The following is a 22,285-nucleotide window of genomic DNA, read 5'->3' as shown; positions in this document are numbered from 1 at the left end:
TTGTTGTGGTTTTATTAACTATATAATCAGTAATTATCATGGCTGTTCCAATATTATAATTACCTACTTTAATTTAATAGAGATTTAAACTCGAATATAACAGATCAGACATACTGCCTTAATCAACTGACATAATTCATATATACAAAACCGACTTTATGTAACATAATAAAGTCATGACTCATAACCATAGATCCATAAGAGGTGGATAAACACTAACCTGTCAACTAAAGGACACTGCTAAGGCAACGGCTGGATGATTAGTAAGTACATGTTCTCTTGTCTAATGTGCGAACAACATTTAACTCCCACCAACTTATACATTTAAGATCATGGGAAATTTGAAAATTTTGGACATATATCTTTTATGTCGACTTAGATGCAACATGGACGTATTAGCATCACCAAGTATTATAAGCTTTTAGTGCGATGTCGTTTGTTTTACTGTCCACATTACATTGCTTGATTGGTTCGAGATACTTCCATCTTAGTGTTTCAGTGATAAATAAATTCTTCTCATTTTATGTCGACCGAATATTGGAACGATTGGTTTGAGATACTTCCATCTTAGCGTTTTAGTAATAAATAAATTCTTCTCATTTTATGTCGACCGAATATTGGAACGATTGGTTTGAGATACTTCCATCTTAGCATTTCAATAATAAATAAATTCTTCTCATTTTATGGCGACCCAACATTGAAACTTGGAAGTAACTAATTGGCATTAATGTATTGATTATGACCCATGAACCGAAGTGTCCCAAGCTTGAAATGACAACTGAAAGTAACCCATAGAGTTCATGAAATCTCATGGAGGTTGCCAATTCATGAGGTGAATGATTGGGGGGAGAGAGAGAAATGTGAAGTTTTTGTCTTCAAGTTTTGTTGTTGAAAGAGGGAAAGATAGGTGCAATGCATCCATGAAAACTTGGAGGGACAGCAAGAATGGGCCAGAACATGCCCTAGAGCGCATGAGGCAATATGGGATCTCAAACTTCTGTAAAATGATAAGTGCTTATGAACCTCTCTCTCTCTCTCTCTCTCTCTCTCTCTCTCTCTCTCTCTCTCTCTCTCTCTCTCTCTCTCTCTCTCTCTCTCTCTCTCTCTCTCTCAGAAGCCACTTTCCAATTTGTTTTCTCCTCATATCCCACTCAAACTTTCTTCTTTTCTTTGACCCCTCTTTTGACCAAGTCTCTTGAAGCAATATGCAATATGCATGAACAAAGAGGAGGAAGAGGACTCAAGGGTCCCCTTCTAAAAGCAATGGAGAATGGATATGCCAAATATTCACAAATTGGATTGAGGAGATCACATATTAGGTGGAGTTGGGAAAGTACTAATAACTTAATATGGGCAAGTTCAAGGACCCTAGATTAGAAGCTTTTGAAGTGGAAGATGTTAGCTTGTAAAAAATCTCAAATCATTGTACCCACTAGATTATGGCAAAACTCAAAATAGCACAAAAAGGAAACCTAAGTGTGTGCAATGTGCATGCATCTCATTATATTAATATGCATAAACCTCAATGTAATCTGATTCATCACAAACTATCTAAGTAATTATACAGTGTCTCGAGGTGATCTATGTCGTGGTACAAAAGTGCCAATCATACTCAAATGGTGGAGCTTGCATCAATCTTAATTAAAATCAAGATACGCGTCCTGACACAAATAATTAAAATATCATTTTAAAGTCCACAAAAGTAATTTTTATTGATGTTTTGGCCCCGAATTGTGAACATCACAATCAACTTTTGAACGGAAACTAAACGAAATTACAATTTGCCCTAGAAAAAGTACCTTTTTTTTGGAAACCCCTAGAAAAAGTACTTTGAGCTATACATAAGTCATGATAAATAGTTCCTCCAGTGCACACATGGGCTTTAATTAAAACAGCCCATAATCAACCAAGGTGGGCTTTTGTTGTTCAGACAAGTGTGGGACTGGTTTACTTTTTCGGAACTTTGTCACCGAAACTGTCGTATGAAGCTCCAGTGCTACTGCTAATTGCAAGTTTGCAACCACTGAAATGGCCCAAAGGTTATCATGATCTTGTCCTGGAGTGTGATGGGGGTGTGGTTTTTTTATGGACAATGTTTTGCTGAGGGAATTCAGATGTTTGTTGAAAGCAGAGGTAGCGAATTTACAAGTAAAACCTTCCTATATCTTGCTGGTAACCAGCTCACGTCAAAGTAATTCGTAATGGCCTTCAGTGTTGCTTGCCTCGCCTTGTTTTTGTTCTCTAGTTCTTTTGATCATGGCTGCGCATCTGAGAAATGGGAAACTACTTCAATACCGGTTTATTTGATATGCTGGTGAAAGGGGGTGTGGATAATGACGTTTTCGATAGTTGTTTGGTTCAAGCCTCTTGTGCCGGGAATACGGAGATTGTGTTGGTAGCTGCTAAGAGCGGCTGTAAGCTTCTTGTTGAGTGGTTTGTAAAATAGGGTTGCACGAATGATGATTTCTGCCTTGCTGTGATGGCTGCAACTTCCAACATCCAAGTTGCTGTTGCAGCCTATCTACTTCCTCAACTTCCTCATGATTTCCATGCAAACAAAAGCATTGGAATTCTCAAGGTTGCTGGTAAACATGGTGGTTTTAATTCTCTTATCGGGGTTGCAGTTCTTCTCCGTTCTGATTTCTTAGGTGACCCTTCCTGCACCTACTTATGCTGTTGCAGAATATATTGCTCGGTTGGATAACAACAACGATGCATGTCTGAACTGAGGGCTTTTTTTTTTCAGGAACATTGGTTAGCGAAAGATTTCTCCGACGGAATAAGACAAGGACAAGAACACTACATGAACATTGTGAGGATTTTAAAGTGGGGTGAATCTCCCGTCTCTTTGGATCTTCTAGCCCCTGAGCTGAGGGCAGCCATTGCTTGCCACTGTACAGAGAGAGTGTCAAGGCACCAGGCAGCCGTCTGGTGTCGCAAAGGTTGCGAGGGCGGCTTGTTGAAGCTGTGAGAAGGCTTGGTAGTGGAGTCTTAGATGGGGTGAGCCAGTGCAGAGAGCTCCTAGCTGTTTTGGAGCATCGTCTTCCTTAAAGATCACAGTACAAGTAAATTAAGGTGGTCGTTGGTCATGGCAGAAATCAATCCCACAACTTCTTGCCACTTCTCCCTCTCTCAATCTGCATTTTGTTAAGCCCTTAATTACTGTTTTAATTAAGTTCTAAATCTGATATATCCTTGGTATTTGAGGAATTGTGTTCTGATCATATTAGCCTACTTATTTTTTTTATCGGATCAATCAAAATACCAAGTGACAGAAATAATAACATCAAGAAATAAATAAAGTTTTTTTTTTGGTCAAACTAAATTTCTTCCGTTAATTACAAAAAGGCAAGTACAAGAAAAAAGGGAGTCTACTACCTAAATACAAGCCCAACAACAAATAAGAAAATACAGTAGATAGCACCAAAGTGGCCAGCTGAACAATAACAAAAAATGACATACCCCGACCCGGAATGTCCACTAGGACTCCGAATCGAGCTGTGCTGGCCGACACCTGGATGGTGACGAAGCCATAAAGTGTGATGATGATGAAATATTGTGAATAAATTTAAACCTAAGAGTGCCTAAATACCAAAATGCACTGGTGAGCGGGAATGAACCCACTTCACACGTGACATTAGAGTATAAGTAAGTACAGACGAGTGAATTAAGAATCGTACCCTCAAAATAATCTCCAATACTAAGAATCGCCACGATTCCTCGACGATAAGAAAACTCAGCTAAGAAGATCTGGACGGTGAAGAGAAGACAAAGGTGAGTGGCCTAGTAAATAAAATTTTAATAGAAACCATATAAATTTCTATAACCCCTCGCTACAACACCTGTATAATTTCTAGAATTAGAATATAAAATATATATATATATATATATATTAGTTCAAGTCATGCTTCATATGTTTATAATCATATGCTAACTTATCGCATATTCATCACGTCTGCTAGCTCATCACGTATTTACCACATATGCTAGCTCATCACGTATATTCATTATATATGCTAGCATTTCATCACATATAGGCTAGCATCTAAGTTGGAGTCACCTCTAGTGACTTATACGACATATTCATATCTCATCACATATCTCATCAATCATGGCTAGCATGTAAGTCGAAGTCACCTCTAGTGACCTATACGACATATTCATATCTCATCACATATTTCATCAATCATGGCTAGCATGTAAGCCGGAGTCACTTCTAGTGACCCATACGACATATTCATATCTCATCAATCATGACTTGCATATAAATCGGAGTCACCTCTAGTGACCTATACGACATATTCATATCTCACCAATTCAACTAATACCGTATACTTACTTGAACTTATCTAAACTTACTTGAACTTACCTGTGTGTCCTGCGTTCACCTTTGCACTTCAAAGCGTTCACAATAATTATGTGCAAGGAATATACGTATGGATATGTGATGATGAAATCTAAAATAAAAACATTTCATAGTATTTCTAATTATATAATACGGTGTACTAACTATTAATCACCAAAACATAAAGTTAAAACGCACATTTTTCACCAATATCCCTCACATTGCTCAATTACTTAAACAAGGCTATTGTCGCGATTATATAATCTCATTTCTTATATGGCTGCATCTAACGTTTCGTTAGACTGCCTACGTACCCTAACAAGGATCAAGCCATTCGTAGTTCGCATTAATTAATTGTAGATAACATGCATATGGATATACTATGATATAATCTAAACTCAACCATCTATTAGCACTTTAGAACACACACACACACATATATATATGACATGGCATAAAATGCATAAATCAATTTAGAAGCATTTGTGGAACTATCAACTATATGCCTATGATAAAAGGAAAAAACCCACTCACTTAGAGTCCACGCTATCATTCTCTAGCATGCACATCGAGACGTCCCGAAAGATTGGCGCTTATAACAATTATCGGATCACATCTCATAACTCTTATTAATAGAATACGAAATTCACATAAGGCACATCCTCAAGGACATTCTAAAATAGTTTAAGACTCATTGACCACGAGTCAACCGTCGATCAAAGATTGACGATAGGGTATACAAACCCGTATAACTCGATCCGGAAGATCCGCATATCAGATTTTCAATCCACAACTCCAATGATCCACATTATGCTTTTAGAATAACATACTAAAATTTCATTACAATCCAACGGTCGGATCTTCGCCAATTGCCAAAACTAAGTGACGGTTAACCTTTTATTTTATGAACTTGCAAATCCAATTCGGGAAGATCTGTATATCGGATTCCCGATCCGTAATTCTTATAATCCTTAAATATTACGTATTATCATGTAACCAAGTTTGGTGACGATCCAACGGTTGGATTGTCGATTCATATTTTGACCAAATCACGTATCATAACAAGTTTTGATTCAAACGATCAACCTATGTCATTCAAATATCAAAAATAAATTCCCAACATTTAACATAGCCTAAAAATAGCATTGGTGGCCCACTGACCACGTGCTGCCGCCATGGGTGACGGTCGGCCGTCCCGACTCGTCGGAAAATTCAACTATTTTTAAAAATTCCTAAATTTTACAAGCATGTAAAGCCAATCAAGGGGAACCATTTTTATACTTGTGGCCAAGTCAAATTTGGTGGGGAAGTGCTCCAATTCGTCACGAATCCGTCGAAAACCCTAAAAATTGGGTGCGGTTCAATTCGACAAATTTGCAGCTCCGCTGTCCTTAAACTTATTTGGACCTTGTTCCTGACCTCTAGAGAAGGTGAACGAGGGTGATGGTCGACAGTGTTGGTTGCAGAATTGGTGGATCACCGCCACTGTGGCTTCGGGACACCCACGATGAAATTCGTCATGAAACGGGCCTTATCTACTCGAATAGTTGGTGATCAATAAAGGAGAAGGGGCGTGAGGGTGTTTTCAGGTGATGGGAAATCCTGATTCACGGGAAAAACGAGTGCAATGTCGTCGGAAAACTACTCGAGATGTCCGGGTATAAGTCGGGTCGAAAGTTGGGTCGAAAGGATCTGGCCCTGGTTGGCTGCTCTCCCTACTTCTCTCATTTCCTTCCTTGTTTCTCCTCCCATTGCTCCATCTCTCTCTCTTCATCCTCTACTGGTCCGTCCCCCTCTCTTCACTGATTGGGCAGCCAACACACTTTCTTCTTTTTCCTTTCTTCACTGATTCTTTTTCTCCTTCTTTCCCTTCTTACCAAATGAGATCTTAAAATAATATAATAGTACTTATGAAAATATATAAAATAATAATAAATGGTACTACCGTTACTCCAAATCCACTTCCGCTTGCGCCTATGCGGCCGTATTGTCGAGTACTTCATAAATACACTAAAAGAATATTTAGCACGTCTCACTACACATTGGTCAATGAAAGTCAACACTTTCACCTCTAGGGCATTTTCGTAATTTCACACTTTTAAAATTATAACAACCATAATTTTTAGGGATAGGCTATCACAAAAAAAAACCTAAGACTGGAAAGGAAACTAGCAGCCACCAAATATGCCTCCATCGCAAGGCCACCACCACCACCAAGAGAACGAACCAACGAAACAATTGGATCAACAAAAAATGGGGGTGAATGAGCCACCAGTGCAGTGAACGCTTCCCTAATCCTACCAAATAGTGCTAAAAGCACTTTGACAGCCACCCAACACCCTAGGAGAAACGCACGGGCCGAGTAGCAGAGGCTGATGGTTGAGGACTCGAGACGTAAAGTAGCATCGGAGCAGGAGAGGGCCATGAAGGTCCAGTTCTGAAACCAGCCCATAGGAATTGAGGCAAAGTTTAAAGAACAAAGCTCAATGGAAGCCTAAACAAAGACCAAAATAGAAAATGTTCAGAAATTAAAAAACTAATTGAATGGAAGGATGATGGAAGGATGAAGGAAATAAGGGGGAAACGAGAAGATGCAGATAGTAGAGATGGATGGGAAAGAAGAAATGAGGGCTAAAAAAAGGTGGGAAGGATGGGGAAAAATGGAGAAAGATGGGGAAATATGAAGAAGCAGAGGGTGGAGAAGGAAGAGAAAGAGGGAATGATGGCTAGAAAGAGGAAGGAGTCGGGTTGCTGCCAACTCTAAGTCAGAGCAAGAAGCGGCGTGTATGAGGGTTTCGTTTTTCCTGAAGGCAGAGAGAGGAAAAGTTTTAGAGAATTACTCAATTCAATCTTACGGCCCTCTTTAACTTACATTCCTACTGGCCCACTTCATAAACACTTAAAAACTTGAATGGTTCGAATTTTTTCTTTTTCTTGAATAGTATAGATTTCTCGATCTGTAGTCTTTAGATATTTGGAATATATCTCATTGCAAAAATAAAACCCGGTGATGATGTAAATGGTTAAACTATCTGAGAAAAGAACCTCTCCCATCAAATTCACGAAGGCACACAATCTGGATCTTAAATATTTAATCAAACGGTCTACTTTTAAAGATTATAATAACTTTAGCCGATGTGACACATGACAGCCCACAGCACCTTAGCCCAGCGAATCAAACCCTGCGTGTACCGCTTTCTCAACGAACAAAAGACGACGATACCTCTCTTGTCACAGTTGCCGCGAATTCTGTACTTATCTAACAATCTCAGTTTCCCTTCGAATATAATACAGTAAACCCCCAAAACACGACACATTTGATCCTCCACACCTTCATACGTAGCTCGGACCGATTCTTCTTTTACTTCAATTAACTTCGCAAATTGGTGAACTGGGTTCGTAGGTTTTGGTTCGGAGCGTGTAATCTGGGGTAGGTTTTGCGAAATGTTGCGGAAATCTGGAGAATTTCGTTTGCAAAAGCTGAGATTGCTGAGAAAGTGGCGGTCTTGAATGTGCATTTTGTGGTAAGTTGTGTTGTTTTTGGTTGGTAATAGTTGTTGGGTTTAGTTTGTTAGTGGAATTTGAGAATTGGGTTTGATTAATTTTTGTATTTTGTGAGTAATCTGGAATTAGTTTGTGGAAAGTTAAAGAAATTTGTGATGTTGTTGGTGGAATTTGGTTTGTTGGATTTTCGGATTGCAAGTGATTTTTTGATCTGTTGGTTTTTGTGAACTTGCTGGTTTGGTGATTGTTCAAGTTTCTGAATTTTGCTATGAACTTATGAAAGCTGAAATCTTAAACATTGAAAGAGTGAACTTTCTTGACTCATGTTATTGCTGAAATTTGCTTGTTGGGATTTCGAATAGCGTGTGATTTGGTGTTGTGGTGGTTTATGTGAACCTGCTGGTGTGGTAATTGTTGTAGTTTCTGAATTTCATTGTGAACTTATGATAAGTGAAATCATAATATAGTAATATACTGAAAGAGTAAACTTTACTATTATAAAATGTCAATTTGATTGAATGTACTATAAAGTGATGGGGTATTGAGTTTTTGATGAACATAAATTCCAGTGAGCAGCCTATATAGCGTGGCTTTGATCGATTTATGCTCTTTTAGGTTGAGAAGTGCAATATTGTGAAATTGGGGTCCTCAGTTAAATTTAAGAACCGTGACATATACGGTAATTTGCTTCTTTACAGTTAAGATACAAAGTGAGGGCAAAAACTTGGTATGGCCGTGGCAAGCAAAACCAGAAATATGCTCGAGAATTTTGTAAGAGAAGGATCCTTCAAATGGTTGCTTGGAAATCGAAGCCCTTATGATGAAGAATTGGAGGAGATGGAAAGATCTCCTTCGGCCCGGACAAATTGGGTACCAGAGCTATCTCCAATTGCAAACATAGTAGTCCGAAGATGTTCAAAGTAAGTTTTCAGCTATTCATCTAATACTCTGTCAACTGTTACATTATCACAGTAAAACTGGATGAAACATGTGCAACTTATGTTTTTGGCTTCATTGGAAATTATTCCTTCTTGTTGGGAACTTCATATGAATCACATACAAGTTTCGGGCAATGATTTTCTAATGATAACAAAAAATGATGCAGAATCCTTGGTGTTCCTACAACTGAGCTTTGTGAAGGCTTCAATTCTGAGGCTTCTGAATCTATAAAGCATCCATCGTGTTATGCAAGGAACTTTTTGGAATACTGCTGTTTTCGAGCACTTGCTCTATCCACTCAAGTAACAGGTCATCTGGCTGATAAAAAGTTTCGACGCCTGACATATGACATGATGATAGCTTGGGAGGCTCCAGCTGCTGCTAGCCAACCCTTACTAAATGTAAGTTTCTATTTTCCTTAGAAGCTTATTTCTTATATTGTTGATATTCTTAGATACTCCTATCAGTACTGCATATACGCTATACAATCTCTTACATTCTTTTTTAACATACACGTTTTGACTATGTGTAAATAATAGTTTAGGGTTCAAGTGATTCTTAGCACTGTTGTGCTTGTTTAAATGTCAACATGTCAATAAGGGTCCTCGTCTTTTCTGCAGTTAGATGAGGATTTATCTGTTGGGGTAGAGGCTTTCTCTAGAATAGCTCCAGCAGTTCCTATTATTGCAAATGTGATTACCAGTGAAAATATTTTTAAGGTGCTTGCATCATCAAGCGATGGGAGACTTCAGTTCTTCACATACGACAAGTACCTAAGTGGACTAGAAAGGTACGCTCTCTCCCATCGGTTTACAATTTCTTCCAACTTTATGGATTTTCTGGAAGCGTATTTCTTGTACCAGGTATCAGACACTCATTCTAGTCCTAGGAATTTGAAATTTTTCTCATACAGAGCAATAAGAAAAATGAGGAGCCAATCAGAGTCGTCACTTCTTTCTGCCATGCGATCATCAAAAAGAGAGAAGATTCTGGAAGTGGATGGAACGGTCACTACCCAGCCAGTTCTTGAGCACGTAGGAATTTCTACATGGCCTGGTACGTTGATGGATAATGTATATTGTTAAACAATTCAAATATCTTTGTTGGCTAATATCACATCCTTGTCGGTTCTTATTATGGATTTACTACATGTGAAGATAATTAATGCCAAATTAACTGTGTTATAAGCAGGAAGGTTAATTCTGACAGACCATGCACTTTACTTCGAGGCCCTGCGTGTTGTATCTTATGACAAGGCGAAACGATATGATCTATCAGATGACTTAAAACAGATTGTGAAACCCGAGTTGACTGGCCCTTGGGGTACTAGACTGTTTGACAAGGCAGTCTTTTATAAATCAGTTTCGTTGTAAGTTAAGCATTTCCTTTTATGTTTGGTGTTCTTTTTCTTACTTATTAGTGTTTTAGACTTTATACTTGTCCTGCCATGTAGCTACCATCTAGCTATTAAATATTGTCTTCTTCTTAGAACCTGATTATAAACTTTCAGTAGTGTTGTTTCTGTAGATCAGAACCAGCTATAATAGAGTTCCCAGAGCTGAAGGGGCATACACGTCGTGATTATTGGCTAGCAATCATACGGGAGATTTTATATGTTCATCGATTTATATATAAATACCAGATCAAGGGGATTAAAAAGGATGAAGCACTTTCAAAGGCAGTGCTTGGAATTCTGCGACTACAAGCAATTAAAGAAATTAGCTCTCAAACTGATTTACGCTACGAGAGTCTTTTAATGTTCAATCTTTGTGATCAATTACCAGGTGGAGACTTGATACTTGAAACCATGGCAGATATGTCAACTTTTAAGGAATTAAATAGGTCTAGCAATTCTAAGCCCGGAGGTGGAATGTATTCGATCTCAGCTTTGGACATGATTTCTAACTTGGGATTTTCATTTGGAACAAGTTCTAGTAGTTCTGTTGAGGCTGGGCTTGCCGTGGGTGAGATAACTGTGGGAGAAGTTACTTTGCTTGAAAAAGCAGTTAAGGAATCTAAAAACAACTATGAAAAAGTGGCGCTAGCGCAAGCAACAGTAGATGGAGTCAAAGTGGAAGGGATCGATACAAATTTTGCAGTAATGAAGGTATTTGGTGATATTGTTTAAGTTTTAATTTGGCCTATATTCTCTAACCTAGCATATGGGTTACCTCGATTTTCTAGAAAAATTGTCTAAATTTGTTGAGCACTTTCAGGAGTTACTCTTTCCAATGATGGAACTATGGACGTGCCTTCTTTCTTTGGCATTGTGGGAGGATCCGTTGAAGTCTTTGCTTTTCTGTTGTGTTTTCACTTACATCATTTGCAGGTAAACTGCCAGTTGAAATTTCATTTCTTTCTTTACTCGTTAATCTTTATTTTGGACTTACACTTGAGGGGGAGTGTGGGAAAAAGGGATGAATAATTAAGAAGTATGATTATCCCACATGAAAAGTAAACATAGTCAAACTTTGATGTTCACTTAATGTAACATGGTTTTTGGTGACAGTAACAATCCCTCGAAATGAAAATGTGGAGGTTTTAAATTTCTTGAAAACTCTTTGAATGAGAAAGTGGGTGTAGCTACAGAAGAAATCGAGTTCTGGGAATTATTATGGTCTTGGATCTTGGTACTCTATAGTTTCTTTCCACACCACACCAGTTGGACTTTTGTCTAGACTCAAACAGGGAGTACTTTTCACTTTCAGGGGATGGCTGAGCTATGCCTTTGCGCTGACTCTCGTCTTTATTGCGGTCTTCATGGTCCTCACTCGATATTTTAGCCAAGGAAAGTCCACTCACGAGGTTAAGGTGTTAGCCCCTCCAGCGATGAATACGATGGAGCAGCTTTTGGCTGTTCAGAATGCAATATCTCAAGCTGAAGGGATCATCCAGGATGGGAACATTGTTCTTCTCAAGCTACGTGCCTTGTTGCTGTCCCTTTTTCCTCAGGTTCCGCTCTCTTATTCCTTGCTCGTTCCTCCACCTTTCGTCTTCAGTTAATTTATATACTTTAAGCACATTGACCCTGGATAACGATTCTGTGTAATGATGATCAGGCGAGTGAAAGATTCGCTATAGCTCTTCTAGTTATGGCTTTGGCTCTGGCGTTTCTGCCCGTTAAATACATTGTTCTATATATCTTTTTGGAGACGTTTACATGTTATTCGCCGGTGAGGAGATCTAGCACAGAGAGATGGACGAGAAGATTGCGAGAGTGGTGGTTCAGCATACCCGCGGCGCCCGTTATTCTTGAAAGAGAAAAAGAAGAGAAGAAGAAGAAATGATGTTGTAACTATTTGTGAAATGTGTTAGTTTGTTCAGGTAAAGTTAGTGTGAGTGTGTAAATCTTAACAAGGAAGTCGAATGAACTCCTAAGTACTGGTTTAGTACTGAGGTGCTTTTATAAAAAAGTGGGTATAAAAAAAAGCTGAGCTCAAAAAGGTGTTTAGTAAACACTCAAAAACAGCTTATTTTCACAGTTTTGGGTGAAAAAAAAAGCTGAAAACGTGAACCAGCAAAAATGAGTTTATTCTCATAGCACATCAGAAGCAGTTTTTTTATACCAAACCTAAATCAGTATGAAATTTAAGAAAAAAAGAGGAAGAATATAAATACAAAGGTTTGTTTGTCCAATCTATTCCTAATTTTATGACCTACTGCTTTCTCCGGCGCAGTCTGCCGGGATAAATCATAGAGCTGCTTTTGCAATCTGCAACCGTTCAAATGACCTAACAGAGACGGTCTGCGTCCTGCTGCCATTTTTGAATTTATTACTGTACATCTGATTTCTTTTTGTTTTTTCCGAAAGAGGGTGCATAAAGGGAAGCACATCGTTAACCTAATTTAAATTACGAGGAACAAAATTTGAATTAAGATTCATAAAGTAGCACATCTGTTGTAGTCAATGCGCTGTGTTTGGGTTTGCATTATCCTTTTTTCCTCTTTCATTCATCCATTTCGATTTGATAAACAACAATTAAGTATGATGTGATCCGAACAAACGGAAATTCAAATTTCAATCGTGTTTTCGAAACATTGAATGACAAAAAGAATTTGAAAATAAAAAATGTTCTACCCCAGAAAATTAGAACTTTTATTGGCAGCTTGCAGGCATCCACATTAAACCCAACAAAAAATCAATCAAAAGCAAAAACCAACAAATAATCAAATATTAATTCTAACAAAAAAGAGTGAATCGTCCCCTTCAATTTAGTCACGTAGGCAGGGACATTCCATCACAAACTAGTGTTCGTCCTTTTCCTCCGCCGCATGATCATGAATCATGATCATCATATTGTTGTGAAGAGGTGGTTGATGGAATTGGAGCACAAGAAATCGGTGGCCTTTGGCGTAATAACCGGAATGTTTCCGATGTAAGGATTGGGCGGCATGAAGCAGGAACTCACCTGACCATCCCCTCCTCCTCCTCCTCCTCCTCCCCCTCCTCCCCCCTCTCCTCCTACACCTACGACACTCCCTACTCCTACATTATTATTGTTATTGTTGTTGTTAATATCATTACTATTAATGTTTGTGCTGCTACAATTCTCCTCCGTCGTAATAACCGACGACGAATCATTGTCCTCGTTCCTCATCATAACCTTTCCGGCGATCCTATTATTATTCATGATCTCCTCCTCCAGCAAACCATCCACATTTACCTCACGTTTCTTTGAAGGAGGCGGCGGCTGTGGACGAGGCTGTCGCGCATCGTCCTCAAAGCGCGAGCGCCCCGTGAGCTTCTGCACCAACGCCATGAAGTCCCTTGGGTGCGTGTGGATGATCTTGGGTGAATGCGTGTATATAATCACCGGGTGGCGCTGTTGTTGGGCCGGTTTTGCCCCAGCCACAGCGTTCACGAGGGAAGGCGTGGATGATGACGCAGACGATGACGGCGAGCCCGACGACGAGGAGGGCGAGGACTTTTTGATGGGGTGGGAGTCCTTGTTGATCTTCAAGGGCGGAGGGTAAAACAACGTCCGATGATTGTCGTTGTTGGAGATCACGTCCCTTTTGTTTGCGTTTGCATGTGGGCTCATCGTAAATATTGGCACTTGTGGGGACACGTTTGTTGGAGAGCAGGGAAGCGCGCAAGGACCTCTCAAAAGTACAAGAAGTTAGATGAAGGGGAAATATATATAGAGGTGGAAATATGTACGTGTGATAAATTTTGCTCCTATTTGTATGGGATTGGTTGAAACAAATTTAGAGGGTATTAAATGTACATTTCTTCTTCAGTACCTACATACACTGATAACCGTTGAATTTGATCTAACGACTTTAAAAGCATCAACGCTCTCGGTGCAAGTAGATAACAAAGGAAAATCGATCACTGATTTCGAATTCGAAGGTACATACACAATGAAAGTACGGTGAAAAATTGGGATGTGCTAGGATGATTGATCGAGTGCAGGCGTTCCTATGATTGTATGAGTGGGATTTTCGAGTCATTCGTGCCTGTGGTTTGATTGGAGTATGGATGTATGAGGAGGTGGCTCCGATATTGTCGAACTGGGCCAGTAGGGATGTGCCAGGTGGATTGACGGTTGAGATTTGTCTGTGGATGGCGTGAGGTGGTGGAATTTGAGGGCTTATCGGAGAAGCAAAGTATTATTTTTGTACTTCGGTAATGCTAGGGACTCCGAATGGCTAAACTAAATTTTTGTAAATTAAACGAGATTAAAATCGATGATTAGATTATTACTTAAATGTTAATTAATGTGTTTATCTAAACTACATATTAACATAATTATCTGTCAGCAAAAATAGAGTGAAAAGACAATTTAGTCTACCATCACAACAAAAAAGGTTAGGGGTAGTAAAGTAAATTCACAAAATAAAATTTTACTTTTTTTGTTTAAGTCTCACATATAAGTAATTTTAAGATCTCTAATTAAAAAAATAAAAAATAAACTCCTCTCCCTCTCTCCCCACTCCCACGTTCCCTTTTTCTCTCTTCCTCTCTCCTTCATTTTTAAAAATTAAAATTAAAATTAAAATTCCAGGACATATACTAGTTTCTTATTGGTAACACGTCATTTTGTTTGCAAAATTTTTAATATGAAAATTTAATATACCTAGCATTACTCTTTTGTACTCATCTCCCACTTTACTTATGATACACGGAATGCAAAGGTTTTTTTAACTAAAATTGTCCCTCAGATTGTCGTAACTTTTTACTTTGGTTAGTAAGATTTAAACTAATAAAAGTAGTCTTTGAAATCAAATCATTTTGGTCTTTCTGCAAAAATTCTCAAGAGGATAGAAGTAGTCTTTGAGATCAAATCATTTTGGTCATTCTGCGAAAAATCCTATTTTAATTGAAGAAATCACCAGTTCAAGAGGAGAGATTAATTTGACCACATTACGCTCTTTCAACAAAGATTTATTACTAAGGGACCAAAATAATTGATTGTGGACAATCTCATGAACGACTTATATTTCAGAAACCAAAATGAGGAATTATGCCAATCTTAGAAACAAGTTGGGAGTTATGTCAATCTTAGAAACTAAAGTAAAATATTATAGCAATCTCAATGACCATCTTTTAGATAAAAAGGTTGGAATGCATTATAAAGTTCTTAATGTCGTTGTTCAGCGGGAAACTCACGTTGCTATATTCATTATATTTTAGTTTATGTTTTTTATACATAAATATTCTATAACATATTACTCGTGTCGTCTATTTATATTATAATATATTTTACCTTTATATATATTATAATACATATATAAGATAACACGTAAAAGTATGATTGTCGTGCAATAAAAGTCTAATACATGGTGTCGCAGCCCTCTTAATTAGTTAAAGAATCATTTTGGAATGGATAAAATACTTTATCCCATCAATTTCCTAGCAACTCCTACAGATTGAAAAGAAAATTGATTTCCAAAGCTCTATGGCTAAAATAAATGATTTTCCATACACTTAACCATTGACTTTGTTTTTATGTTCAATGTTTGACTTGGTTGCTGATTACTTCAATAAGATTCTAGTCTGCAAATATCGGCTGCTACTTCCTTGACTTCATGCTACATGATATTTGTTAAAATCAATCGCTTACATGTTGTACTTTTCGTTATAAATAAAAGAATGAGCTAAGTTAACGAGTGAGTGATGTGAGAAAAAGAAGAAAACATTAATAAATGGCTGTGATTTAGCATTAATTTGATGGTGTCGTTCTATTCATGTGATTTAGCAAGTTTAAGTGTAAAAGGAATATGCATAAGAATGCGAAAGCTCGAATGCCAAGTTGTGGTCCATAAAGCTCTCTATATTTTAGTTCATGTATGGTCCCCTATGAATATGGCACGATTAATACATCTGTGATCCACTCACCAACAAACTTAATTTGGTCTCCTCCTTTTTTTTTAAGATTTCATGATATGTTTCCCCTACATTTCGTTGATGTATAGTCCACGTGCTTCCTCATCGATTTAATATGTGTTGTTTATGCGTTATATTTAAACAATTTTATATGTGAGCTCTTAAAAGAATGCGTTGAGACTTGAGAGTGTGAATTTCATCAGAAAATTGAGAAATATTGCAAGAACCGGACTTCTAAGGAGTCGGGTTCCTTTGCCAAGTAATTTTAGGATAATTAAAACATCAATTGTCTTTGTTAGTGTGGACAATGCATGGAGGACTATAGTCCTTATTGCCAAATCCATGTACTTGATGTTTTTGTAATGCTTTTCCGAAATACTCTATTTCTTCGATTGAATTCATTGTGGGTCACTTAATATTACAGTCTAGTGATATTCATCTTCATTTGTAAGTGAAAAGTCTTATGTTCGATTCTCGCCAAAAGCGAATTTGAACCTTAATATTGTTAGCCCATTGTGAGGCTAAACCCACCTTCCTCGCCCTTAGTGTATATAATATTGTTTGTTAAAACAACCAATATACTTTTAGCAGTGATTATTTTAGTGTGTTTAAGGGCTGGTTTGGTATTGCTGTGCTTTGAAAAAAAGCTACTGTGAGAATAAACGGCTGTGCTGTGAAAATAAGCAGCTGTGAAATAAATCAGCAGAGTGTTTGGTAAACTTTTTTGTAAAAGTGCTTTTGGAAAAAAAAGCAGTCTAATAGTGGGTCTTTTCATTAAAGAAAAACTGTAACTCCATGTGCTTTGAAAAAAAACCATTTTTCCAAAGCTACAAATAACAGCTTCAGCTTTTTCCTTTGATTTCAACTTATTCTCACAGCAGCTTCCAAAATAAGCACTTTTTTTTTTTTAGTTTACCAAACACCTAAAACCCTCACATTTTTTTTTCATGTGTGCTTTTTTTTTAAGCACCTCACTCCCAAACCACCCCTAAATGCTTTGGGCCTGATTCATACACACCACATGATGATATAGAATAACATTGAAGATAACCGTTAAAGCAATTTAGGTATAGCTTCATCCTTCAATCATACAAAGAAAATATGGTGTGTAGGCGATAGCTTGTCTATTTCTCTTGCACCAACAACCACCGTCCATTTCATCATCAAATTCAATAAGATCGACCCCTTTTATGATTCCTGATATGTCGACATTGTCGAGGTCCATTTGACATCTATTGGACATTAAAAAAAAAAAAATTAAAAAAAAACCTTCGAACCATATTATTTCCTCCTTAATTTTGTTTTCTTTGGGTGGTGCTGTTAGTTTTCTATAATATGCACACTAAATGTATGTCTTGAGAAGTCATTGAATCGAAGCAAAAATGATGAATCACGAACGGCAGCAACATCTTCTGCTTTCTACACCCTTATGCATTTCTATATGGAGCGGGATTTTGTCCTAGAATATTGTGTATAAGAGTAAGAACCTAAACTTTATATTTATCGGTGAGAGTATTAGGTTTCTTACTATAAAGAAAACCTTAATACATATATTTAACACCTTCAGAATTCATGACTTAATATGATAGATATTCTCAATAATTGTCGTTTTACTTCACTATCAAGTACTTCAGGATAATCAAATATTACTTCATCTCTTATATTCTTAATCAATTAGGACTCCTAAATTGATGTAGGCCCAATAAAAATCTTACAACCTATTTGTACTTTCCACACATCCCTAGTTAATTTGTATCAATTGATTTTCATCAGTTCATTCGATCATATGATTCAAAATTGAAAGATGTATGTTATAGATAAAAAAGTACAAGTCTTCAATATTGAATTACTCGATAGTCCGACTTTATATTTATTAAAATGACACATCATGTAATCAAACGAGACCATGGTTTGTGTTGGTCAATGGGTTACACAAAAAACAGATTCCAATGCTCCTCGGTCCTATCCTATGAGTTCGAAATGAACCTCAGTAAAATAAAAGTTGAGAGACATGTTGTCTTAATGTAAAGACACACCAAATCTAGATCCAAGTATTTAGACTGTACGGACTAAACTAATTCCCATAAGTAGATTCGTAATACCCCACGTCGGCATGTCAATAAATTGTCTTGTTTATTGGTATGTAAAATAGTCCGCTAATTCTGTATAATAAACGGACAAAAATTGTATGCCCTCCTAATTTCAGTGCTTTTCTATTTTGTGTGGTTACGGTTAAGCCACGTCAACATTTTATATTATTTTTTTATAGAGATAATTGTAGACATCGAAATTTCGGTAAATAAATGTTGACCGATAAATCAAAGTGTCAACGCTCATGTATTACATAAATTTTACACGTAGCGTGTGACTCAACGAAAATTGAAATAAGTTGGAAAAGTCATCAAATAGGACACGTGTCAACACCTGGCAGAAACGACTTATTTCATCTGGAATATTATATTCAAAATTAGGCATTGGAAAATTCTATAAATACAAGCCCATTTCATTCATTTGAGAAACCAAGAATTCATATGACACCTTGAAGCTCTGAAGCTCTGAAACTCCGAAGCTCTCAAGCATCCAGGTTCCCGAAGAATCAAGAAAGCCTTCTTTGTTCTTCATTCATCGTTCTTCCAAGATCAAGCCCCAACGGCCCTTGAAGAACTTCCACCAATTCAAGATCAAGCCCCGACGGCCCTTGAAGAAAGCACCATCGTTCATCATCCGTTCATCCAAGATCAAAGCCCCAACGGCCCTTTGGATCAACAACGTCGACAAATCCACACACATCCAACTGTTTTTCAAGATTAAGCCCAAAAGCCCTTGAAGATCTGTTCATCACTGTTTCTTCAAGATCAAGCCCAAAAGCCCTTGAAGATCCGTTCATCACCGTTACTCAAGATCAAGCCCCAACGGTTCCTTGAAGATCCGCTCAAATCCACTTTCAAAGATCAAGCCCCAACGGCCCCTTTGGATCGACAACATCAACGAATCCGCTTATCCGCTGTTCATCAAGCCCAAGCCTCGACGGCCCTTGAAGAAAGCGTTCATCGTTCATCACTGTTCTTCGAGATCAAGCCCAAAAGCCCTCGAAGATCCGTTCAAGCCCAAAAGCTCTCGAAGATCCGTTCGTCACTGTTCTTCGAGTTCAAGCCCAAAAGCCCTCGGAAATCCGTTCATCACTGTTCTTCAAGATCAAGCCCAAAAGCCCTTGAAGATCCGTCAATCACCATTCTTCAAGATCAAGCCCAAAAGCCCCTTGAAGATCCGTTCATCCTCGTTCATCCAAGATCAAGCCTCGACGGCCCTTGGATCAATCGCACATCCCACAAATCAACACCTTACGGAGATCGAATCAGAGGATCAAAATAGAGAGAGATTGTAACCCAAAATCATCAAACACAAATATTTGTTTGTGCACGTTCGTTCTTGTCTCTTTCGTTTCAGGAATTTTCCGTGTTCACAATAATAAAACAAAAATGAATAGTAATATAAAATGTTGACATGGTTTAACCGTAACCAGACAAACAGAATGGCACGGAAGGACACCGAAAATGAGAGGGCAGACAATCCTTGTCCATAATAAACAAGGCAATGTAATGCAAATGTCATAAAAAAAAAAATTATCATAAGTTCGTGCTATATCAACTATGTGATTTAACCACAATAATATGCGACGGAATGATGATCACATTGATTTTTTTTGTTTTGGTCCTTTTCGTGTGGTATTCGACATAATGAGTGGAAACGTTCTCATGCCCTTTTGTGATGTTTTGATTGGTGCAAAATACATAATTTAACGTTTGTCTATCCTTTAACGTGGCATTGTGATAGTCCCGGAAAACAAATTTATCTAACTACTTACCATAAGAAAAATAATTTATACTGTGCGATAGTGGTGTAGAAAAGTTTAGCGAAAAATGGTGTAAGTCTTTAATATTCTGAATTACTCGGTAATCTGATTTTATATCCATTAAAATGACATATAGTGTTCAAAAGCCAGTAGGTAGTTAGGCCATCTCTAACCGAAGAAGAACCAAAAGGCTCCCTTTAGCTTTATAGCCCTGCAAGAAATTATATTTTAATGAACAATGTTATGCCATATTTTATACCATCTCCAACTGAAGGAGCCAAAGGGCCATAGGCCAAACATAACCATTTGACAAAAAACCATCTCTAATCGAGGGGGCCAAAGGGCTATAGGTTAAACATAATTTATTATTTTAATTGAATTAATATGATTAATTATATTAAACTACCATATTAAAATAAAGTTTTCGAACATATTTTGAGTGCCACTTGTTGCCAAATAAATAAGCCTCTGGATTTCTTATCTTTATATAATCTCAATAATTTTTTTGAATAGAATTTCAAGTGACACATGTCTTTAACGTAAGTAACTCTTCAGATTTCTTATCTTTATGTAATCTCAATAATTTTTCGGATATGATTTCGAGTGACACGTGTTGCTAAAGTAAGTAACTCTCCATATTTCTTATCTTTATGTAATCTTAATAATTTTTTCGGATAGGAAGATAAATGGGCGCAGATGAGACGAGACGATGAGGAATCCGATGAAGAAGATGAAACATGGTGCAACACAACATATATGGTAGCAATAACTGGGGTCATGGCATGTGAGGAAACAAAAAAACAACCTTAATGGGGTGGCTTTGTTGGTGGTCACTCTTACAGACCGCGAAATAGAGAGATCGCGCATGAGATTCTGATGAATAACTACTTCAACTCCAACTCGGTGTACACAGAAGAGGATTTCAGACGTCGTTTTCAGATGATGCGTCATGTCTTTGAGCGTTTACTTCATGGTGTCCACACATATCAATCTATACTTTCGACATATGATGGATATAGCAGGCTGCCCGGGTTTCTCACCTTATCAAAAGGTTACTATTACACTCCGAATGCTGGCCTATGCCTCCCCAGCTAATGCGAAAATATATGAGGGATCTTATTTGCCTTTGGATCTAAGAACTGGTAATATCTTTTTAAAGGAGTACATGAGGCGTCATAGGATGATACGTTTGCGTGCCACAAACAAGTACCTACAACAGTATTTTGTTGCACATCTTTGGACCAAAAGAACAATGGAGTAGGCGTTTAAGTTTTATGTTGTTAAATGTTTTGTTTAATGTTGTTTAAGTTTCAATAACTCCCCCAAGTAGTACTAGGGTGGAGATTGTGTTGTTTTCCATCTTGAAGAACAACTCTCGTGATTTCGGGGATTTGGTGGAGTGGTGCATTCGTAGAACTCATAATACTTTTTGGACGTACGAGTCCAAACACCTTCACTTGTTTGAGAACTACCCTTGACACTATCTTCCGAGACCCATCTATAAGCCCTGCAAAGAACTTCATCTTATTTTCGGGTCTAAGTCTTTCCTTTCATTACAGATGTGGCCGTTTGAAAATTATTGAAAAAAAATTAAAGAAGAGATTATTGGAAGAGGTAATAGAATAGAATGTGAAAAATTGAAATAAAATGAGGTAAGATAGTATGAAATGGTGAAAAGTATGTGAAAAATGGTGTATGAATGACTTAGGTATTTATAGGAAAAAAAAATTAGAATATTTTTTTTTAAATTCGTCAAAAAAAAAAATCAAATTCCAACTAGTTAACATCATGCTGACACCAGGTAGACGTTGGCATTCAAATGGGCTGAGCTAGAGGGCTAGCACAATGTCAAGTTTGACATTCTGGCGTTGGAGGGCTGGCAAAATGTGAAACTTGACATTCGAGCATTGGATGGCTAGAGCTAGCTGGAAATAGCCAATCTGCTGGCCTAATTTGGTGGTTTTGGCCCGGTAGGGCCCATAAGCCCTTTGATTTGATCCTCGATTGAAGACGGTTTTCATATCATTCCGAACTATTTTTAACCCTATGAACCTTTGATCGGGTCGATTGGAGATGATCTTAATGGGACTGGTCCGGCTTCAACGTTCACTGGCTAACAAATTCTGACATCACATACGCCCACAGCCGATCCTCAGCCGTCGGATGGATTCCACCGAAAAGCACACGATTCCTCCACCATCATCAGACGACAAATACTAAAAGAAGGGTCTTTGCAAAAAAAAAAAAAAAAAAAACTAAAAGAAGGGTTTCTGTAGGGCGCACATAGATAAGTGCTTAAACGGGGACCAGAAGC

General features: G+C 37.8%; 2 protein-coding genes across 5 annotated transcripts; one reads left to right on the top strand and one right to left on the bottom strand.

Moving 5' to 3' along the window:
* Positions 1-7,509: 7,509 nt before the first annotated feature.
* Positions 7,510-12,428, top strand: LOC103455505 (uncharacterized). Of its 4 annotated transcripts, none has more exons than XM_008395097.4 (10): positions 7,510-7,869; positions 8,548-8,769; positions 8,955-9,189; positions 9,409-9,578; positions 9,702-9,844; positions 9,980-10,157; positions 10,316-10,895; positions 11,005-11,117; positions 11,497-11,740; positions 11,848-12,428. In XM_008395097.4, the coding sequence occupies exons 2-10, from the start codon at positions 8,579-8,581 to the stop codon at positions 12,073-12,075; spliced, it is 2,082 nt and encodes a 693-aa protein (XP_008393319.2). In that variant the 5' UTR covers positions 7,510-7,869; positions 8,548-8,578; the 3' UTR covers positions 12,076-12,428. The 4 variants fall into 4 exon arrangements, with proteins under 4 accessions (XP_008393319.2, XP_028948434.1, XP_017178021.2 ...); XM_029092601.2 differs by having other exon boundaries at positions 9,678-9,844; XM_017322532.3 differs by having other exon boundaries at positions 7,585-7,869; positions 9,508-9,578.
* A 346-nt stretch (positions 12,429-12,774) lies between these two features.
* On the bottom strand, positions 12,775-13,887 carry LOC103455506 (VQ motif-containing protein 20-like). The gene has a single exon (XM_008395098.4). The coding sequence runs from the start codon at positions 13,828-13,830 to the stop codon at positions 13,081-13,083; it is 750 nt and encodes a 249-aa protein (XP_008393320.2). The 5' UTR covers positions 13,831-13,887; the 3' UTR covers positions 12,775-13,080.
* Between the last annotated feature and the right edge of the window lie 8,398 nt (positions 13,888-22,285).

Source organism: Malus domestica, chromosome 14 (genome assembly GCF_042453785.1).
Source record: "Malus domestica chromosome 14, GDT2T_hap1".
Lineage (NCBI taxonomy): Eukaryota > Viridiplantae > Streptophyta > Magnoliopsida > Rosales > Rosaceae > Malus > Malus domestica.
This window is presented reverse-complemented; position numbering and strand designations above follow the sequence as displayed.